The sequence below is a fragment of the Phoxinus phoxinus genome, assembly GCF_949152265.1.
Source record: "Phoxinus phoxinus genome assembly, chromosome: 1".
NCBI lineage: Eukaryota > Metazoa > Chordata > Actinopteri > Cypriniformes > Leuciscidae > Phoxinus > Phoxinus phoxinus.
The window spans coordinates 1422566-1430323 of record NC_136876.1 but is presented as its reverse complement, the minus strand read 5'-3'; the positions used below and the strand labels follow the sequence as shown (position 1 = coordinate 1430323).

At 39.2% G+C, this 7758-nt stretch overlaps 1 protein-coding gene across 1 annotated transcript; it reads right to left on the bottom strand.

Moving 5' to 3' along the window:
• Positions 1–734: 734 nt before the first annotated feature.
• On the bottom strand, positions 735–6203 carry LOC307003151 (uncharacterized protein; the record flags this gene model as incomplete). Its single annotated transcript, XM_079621300.1, has 4 exons — positions 5962–6203; positions 4491–5126; positions 2501–2676; positions 735–746 (listed from the first exon to the last, which is right to left on the bottom strand). The coding sequence occupies exons 1-4, from the start codon at positions 5993–5995 to the stop codon at positions 735–737; spliced, it is 858 nt and encodes a 285-aa protein (XP_079477426.1). The 5' UTR covers positions 5996–6203.
• Between the last annotated feature and the right edge of the window lie 1555 nt (positions 6204–7758).

Below are 7758 nucleotides of genomic sequence, written 5' to 3'. Positions count from 1 at the left end.
AATTCCCCATCGTTAGTGCACATTGATGGCCTAAGACACGAAACGAGCGGTTTGTGTGAGAAAACGAACAGTATTTATATAGTTTTAATCTATTTCAAGCAACCACGTCCTAGTGATCTGTTTACTTAGTCTGCGCAAGCGCCGTAGGGCGCCGGAATGCTCCGGAAGTGCTCTCTCGCGCATGTACGTCACTCATTGTGTACACAGAGATTTCTGCAGTATTACCTTTCACTGAGAACATCTAAAGTTATTTAGACGGAAAAGAAATCGCAATGGAAGACGATTTTGAGACATCAACAGACAACATTGAATTTTTTTCACAACCGTATTTATTTGAACCAGAATATACAGATCAAGAACTGAGAGCACTTCCGGAGCATTCCGGCGCCCTACGGCGCTTGCGCAGACTAAGTAAACAGATCACAAGGACGTGGTTGCTTGAAATAGATTAAAACTATATAAATACTGTTCGTTTTCTCACACAAACCGCTCGTTTCGTGTCTTAGGCCATCAATGTGCACTAACGATGGGGAATTGTTTAATTTGGACGTCTCTGTGCATGCTCTTGGAGTCTGTACCCATAGACCTCCATTATATGACTGACAGACAACAACGGTTTGACCTAAAAATATCAAAATTGAAACTACTGTGGAGACAAAGACACCTACATCTTGGATGCACTTCAGGTAAGCTAAAACATATCAAAATTTAATTGGAAAGAAATTGGAAAGATCTCAGGATTGTGCCTGGAGGACCAAAGAGAGCAGACACACAAAACATGAGTGTCAGGATTGAACAGTCTAATCAGAAGATCCAATTGGATGAGAAACATTCACAGACAGTACCAGAGACACACACACGCACACAACATTCAGATAACAGCAACAGTGTTGTGACAACCAGATTTGGCAGAATAGTCAAGACACCAACACACTTGAACGATTTTGTTTAAACCTGTTTAAATGTTATTGTGACACAGAAGAGTTACTTTGAGTATATGGTGTTATGTTGTTGTTCTTTGTCACAAGTTTATTGCATACAGTGACCACAGTGTTATATAAAAATAAATAAAAAGGGAAAGATGTTACAATATGTTATATATTGTCAGAAGGATGTGACAGACCATGTATGGTTGAATTGTGAGTCCTGTGTATATGACGTCACTGAGATGCGCGAGCACTTGAAGTAAAGTGAAAGCACTGAGCAACATGCGGTTGTGAGAAGAGTGATTGACAGAGAGAACCAAGCATATAACAACCAATAAATACAAAAACGGAAGTTCAAATGTTTTGTTTTTTATTATAGAAAAAGAGTAAACCATAATGAATAAGGGATTTTACATCAAATATTGATTCCTCAAAATTAAAGGCTTTAGAACACCTGTAATAAAATTAGGTGAAAAAATATAAAGAAACAAAATAACAATTTACATTTATGTGACTGTAGTCACCATAATTTTTTTTGGTGGAAAAACACAGAATATTCCATTCAAAATGAACGTTTATGTTCCCTTTACATGTTCTTATAATTTCTGTGTCAATTTACCAAACACATCCCAAAACAACCTCTAGATGGCACTGTGCACTATATTTGCACATCAGTCTTTCGCCACATGTGAAAGCAGTTACGCTCTGGCTGTAGTGTGGGATTTATTCCAAACCCTATTTTATCCATCGGTTGTCGTGGTAGACGATTAGCTTTAAGATAACGCTATCTTCGAGCTGTCAAAACCTGAGCTTGAATGTCAAATAACATAAATTATTTGACACAAAATAATTGACACGCAATATTATTATTATTATTATTTTGTCATTGTGATCATACCGATCCTCTAAAGGGACATGGTGGGAAAAGCACATTTCATACGGATTACACAATCAGAGAGTAGCCCATTTCTTTTTGTTTGAATTGTTTAGTTTAAAAGTAGACATTTCCATCTTTCTATAGATAGGCTATATTTCTTCTCATGTCTGTGAGAGTCATACGTTGAGTTTTTGTTCATTTATGAGACGCTCCAGTTCACGTGCAATGCAAGTGATCGCGCCGGCACCTCCATGATTATATTGTCTGCTATATTTGTTATTATTTATTAAATCCAGGCAATTGGTTGATTAAACTTTTATTTAAAATGAAGATACAATTTATACAAAATGAAATTCACTTTAAAGAAAGTCTTTCTACAAAACCAAACTTAATGAAGTGGCCAAAATCATTTCTGACCTGAAACAGATCACAATAGTCATATGCATAACGGCAGTGCTGTTATGACTAAATGAGTGTATTTATTTATCAGGCATGCCTCCATCTTTCTGCAAAATGCTTACTGTTAAAATAAAGTTCAAAAAGAAGGGTCTTTGAGACCTCTTTTGAAAGCATGAAATATGGCTGGTTAAAAATGTTGCTCACCTCATATCTGGTGGATTACAGTATATTATAGGCCTAAATGGACAACTTAAAAAGGGTTTTGTGTTTTTGGTAAAAACTTTGATAATTTTCTTACCAAAATGTTTTCATGGTAAGGATGATCTTTGCATGGAATTGCCCTCAGGCGTTCCTCCACCTCCCCAGCTGCATAACTTAGGTATCTTGCTACCATACTCATCATCCAAGCATCATTAGTCCCACTGGGTGGTTTATCTAAGCTCGAGTTGAAGCTGCTTCCATAGAAAAACATTTCTATGGACAAAACGCAGTTGAAAATTAATGGTGCATGGTGAGAACACGAACCATGGTCTTGGAACATGTTGTTGTCATTATTGAACTTTGCACACGGTTAGCCACGTGTGCTGAGAGTTCAGGGCCGAGAACGGTTTGTAATTGTGCCGTGCCGTACCAGGCTCAAGTGGAAACACAACTGGAACCTTTTCCGAAGGTGGAAAAGCAGCTTTTATTTCTCAGCACATAAAGATGAACTATTTACTGTGATCTCAGACTGTGGTGATGTGGTTACTCCACTGTATGGATCTTCATGTGCAGCTTCAGGTCACTTTTAATAGCGAAACTCGTTCCGCACTGATCACACGTGTGCGGCTTCTCTCCAGTGTGGATCCTCTCATGTGATTTACGATTTGATGACTCACTGAATCTCTTGTCACAGTGTGAACACTTGTAAGGTTTTTCTCCAGTGTGAATTCTCTGGTGCAGTTTTAAATGGCTTGCTGAAGGAAAAGTCTTCTCACACTCAAAGCACATGTACTCTCTCACACCAGTGTGAGTTTTCTCATGTTTATGTAAAGATTGCAGCTGTGAATAACTCCTTCCACACACAGAACATGAATACGGCTTCTCCTTCATATGAACTGTCAGGTGTGACTTCAGGTGTAAAGCACTAAGAAATGTTTTTCCGCACTGATCACATGTGAACGGCTTTAATCCGGTGTGGATCATCATGTGAACATTAAGGTGTGATGATTGATTAAAACTTTTCCCACATTGATGGCATGTGAACGGCTTCTCACCGGTGTGGATCCTCATGTGTTTCTTAAGGGATGATGATCGACTGAAACTATTCCCACATTGATTGCATACATGTGGCTTCTCTCCTGTATGAACTCTCATGTGAATCTTGAGAGATTGTTTGTCTGAGAATCTCTTCCCACACTGATCACATGAGAACGGCTTCTCTCCAGTGTGAATCCTCATGTGAACATCAAGATTATGTTTGCTTATTAAACTGTTTCCACACTGAGTGCAGGTGAAAGATTTCTTGGCTCTTCTTTTCTTTAAAAATGTCTGTTTAGTTTTTGAGCGACTCAAAGGTTTTTCTCCAGTTTGGACATGATGTTCCTCCTCCACTTCTCTCAGTTCTTCACTCTCCTCCTTCACTTCTCTCAGTTCTTCTCTCTCCTCCTCCACTTCTCTCAGTTCTTCACTCTCCTCCTTCACTTCTCTCAGTTCTTCACTCTCCTCCTTCACTTCTCTCAGTTCTTCACTCTCCTCCTTCACTTCTCTCAGTTCTTCACTCTCCTCCTTCACTTCTCTCAGTTCTTCTCTCTCCTCCTCCACTTCTCTCAGTTCTTCACTCTCCTCCTTCACTTCTCTCAGTTCTTCACTCTCCTCCTTCACTTCTCTCAGTTCTTCACTCTCCTCCTTCACTTCTCTCAGTTCTTCACTCTCCTCCTTCACTTCTCTCAGTTCTTCACTCTCCTCCTCCACTTCTCTCAGTTCTTCACTCTCCTCCTCCACTTCACTCAGTTCTTCACTCTCCTCCTTCACTTCTCTCAGTTCTTCACTCTCCTCCTTCACTTCTCTCAGTTCTTCACTCTCCTCCTTCACTTCTCTCAGTTCTTCACTCTCCTCCTCCACTTCTCTCAGTTCTTCTCTCTCCTCCTCCACTTCTCTCAGTTCTTCTCTCTCCTCCTCCACTTCTCTCAGTTCTTCACTCTCCTCCTCCACTTCTCTCAGTTCTTCACTCTCCTCCTTCACTTCTCTCAGTTCTTCACTCTCCTCCTCCACTTCTCTCAGTTCTTCTCTCTCCTCCTCCACTTCACTCAGTTCTTCTCTCTCCTCCTCCACTTCTCTCAGTTCTTCACTCTCCTCCTTCACTTCTCTCAGTTCTTCACTCTCCTCCTCCACTTCTCTCAGTTCTTCACTCTCCTCCTTCACTTCTCTCAGTTCTTCACTCTCCTCCTTCACTTCTCTCAGTTCTTCTCTCTCCTCCTCCACTTCTCTCAGTTCTTCACTCTCCTCCTCCACTTCTCTCAGTTCTTCACTCTCCTCCTTCACTTCTCTCAGTTCTTCACTCTCCTCCTCCACTTCTCTCAGTTCTTCTCTCTCCTCCTCCACTTCTCTCAGTTCTTCTCTCTCCTCCTCCACTTCTCTCAGTTCTTCACTCTCCTCCTCCACTTCTCTCAGTTCTTCACTCTCCTCCTTCACTTCTCTCAGTTCTTCACTCTCCTCCTCCACTTCTCTCAGTTCTTCTCTCTCCTCCTCCACTTCTCTCAGTTCTTCTCTCTCCTCCTCCACTTCTCTCAGTTCTTCACTCTCCTCCTTCACTTCTCTCAGTTCTTCTCTCTCCTCCTCCACTTCACTCAGTTCTTCACTCTCCTCCTTCACTTCTCTCAGTTCTTCTCTCTCCTCCTCCACTTCACTCAGTTCTTCACTCTCCTCGCTCTCTTCCATCGGGTCTGACATGAAAGAAAAACTCTCATTTGAAAATTTTCTAAATAATCAAAATAATTCAGAGAGAAATATGGAGCGAATGGATATTAAAATTATCCCAGATGTAACAGACAACTTCTATAAAATATTACAATAATTTATGTATTTTTAAAAATGTATTATACGTCCCTGAAACTTTCCATGAATGAAGTACACTGATCTTCCAGTTATTTATTTTTTGAAAATTATAGGCACAAATCCCATGTTTCTGGAGTGAGAACTATTAAATATGTTTGATCAATGACACACTTATCTAACATGATATGAACATTAAAATACACAATATTGGCATATACTGACACCAACTTTTTGATATTTAATTATGTTAAAAACTACTAAAACGTTTTAATTAAGGGCCGTTCACACTAAACTTCTCCTTCCGTTGAATTTACATGGACGTGAAAGTGGGACACAAGAAACACAAGATCAAGTGAATTTCACTGTGAGAAAGAACACAAATGTTTGCAGTAAAGCGGAGTAGATTGAACATTTTACATTTTGGAATGATTATTATTTGTTATACATGTTTGTAAAAATATGCACAAGCTCTGGTAACATTGTTACAAATTGTAAACCATAAATAAAATAAATGTAAAATAAAACCGGTAAAATATTTACATTTTGTTTGACCTGATGGTGACAATATGAAACCTCCCTTTACTGACCATTTGTTGAAGAAAAACCCAGAACATTCTGCACCATTTCATAGTGTAACTGTTTATCTAAATGTGATGAAGTGCTTGAATGTTTCTAACATGAATGTTCTTCAGCATCATGAATGAATGAAGAATAAACACCAACCTCTTTGTTCTTCAGGATCTTCAGTGTGTTTCATTCTGCAGGGTTCTGGATCACTCGTGTTCTCACTGTCCTCTTTAATAAACTCAGTCTCTGCAGATTTCAGCTCTTCCTGATGCTTTCATGCTCGTCTCCACTTGTAGCTGATGGGGATTTACAGCATTTATTGGAGAATTGCAGTGGGAGGAGCTTCACTGATGATGAATTGCAGTGGGAGGAGCTTCACTGATGATGAATTACAGAGGGAGGAGCTTCACTGATGATGTGATTGATGTGGGAGGAGCTGATCTTTCCAAATCTACTGAGTTACTGAGTTTGTTTGTTTTTTGCTCATGGACAACAGAATATAATAATGTATATATAATAGTAAAAAAAACAGTTGAAAGCATAAACAGAAATATACTTTGGGTAGTAACCAACAAATCCCCTCAGTCTGCTGACACCAATGAAATGAGCTTTAAGTGACAATTTACAGGAGATCTGAAGACATCAGCATAATAAATGAGGTGAAAACAGGAACTATTGTCATGAAATAAAGAGTGTTTTCAGCAGATCTGTTAATATTGATGAGCCTCAGACTATCAACACTCATTCAACAAGCCATTCAGGATCATCAGCAGATCATCTCACTTTATTCTGAGTGTTTGCTGTTAGAAACACATTATTTGAGTCAGGATATATGATAAAAGCCTGTAAAACTGCTCTACTGAAAGACAATACTGTTATTTTTCACAATATGACATAAATCATCATTAATAAAACAAAATAATTAAATAAATAACATCTCTTTATGAACCTCTACAGGCAAATAACTACAACACCATAATATGTGAATCTAAATATATTTTGACTTTATAATAACTATTAATTGCAATAAAGTAATTCCATCATTAACATGCTAGAATAGAATAGTTAAAATAGACATCCATTTTAATAAGTAAATGTAATCTGTCAAAGATAAATGTCGGTACTATGCTAGCGGTACGGTACTATGCATTTATCATTTAGCTGAGGATGCATAGTGCGGTAAATGATAAATGTACAAAGAAATAAAGTTAAACATGAAAATGGCAACAGCAACAAGGTGAACGTGATTTCACCAAGTACCACATGTTCCTGGATCCACATCTTTGTTGATCCTGGAACAACTTTCCAAACAAGCAATCAGATTTGAGGGACACGTTTACAGTTTATGTCAAGTTTAGGCTTAGAACAAGGGCGAGGTGCTTCAACATCAGTATTATTCACCAGCCATCTCCCTCTGATTTTAGGGAACAGTTATGGGTAGGGTTAGGTTTAGGGGTAGGGATTTCCATGGGCGGTTTCTTCAGTAGGGCGACACACCACCAAAAGTGTGAAAGTGACTTTTTCAATCACATTCGCTTTCAACCACAGAGTTATGCAAGCATTCCCTGTTGTTCTGCCTCTGGATATAGTCCAATAAGCGTCAAGTCACGTTATGTGGAGTACTGCCTCTTTTTGGGGCGATTTTACCCTGGCCGAGAATCGCCCAGTGTTCCCATAGACTTTGATGGTTGTGTAAAGATGAGAAATACCGTGAACTGCTCTCCTCACCTCAGAAGACTCGACGCTGAAACTCAATGACAGAAGAGACCGCGAGCGGTGACGTCATCGGCCTCCAACGCACGTGCGTACGGGACACCCCGCAGCCAATCAGGGCCACGCAGATTCAGCTTTACAACTATTAATATTTTAGAACTGAAGTGACTCCAGTCCAGTTATTAAATGTGAAAGGAACTTTTTTTAAATGAAGCACAAAATAGGAAGAATTATGCTTGT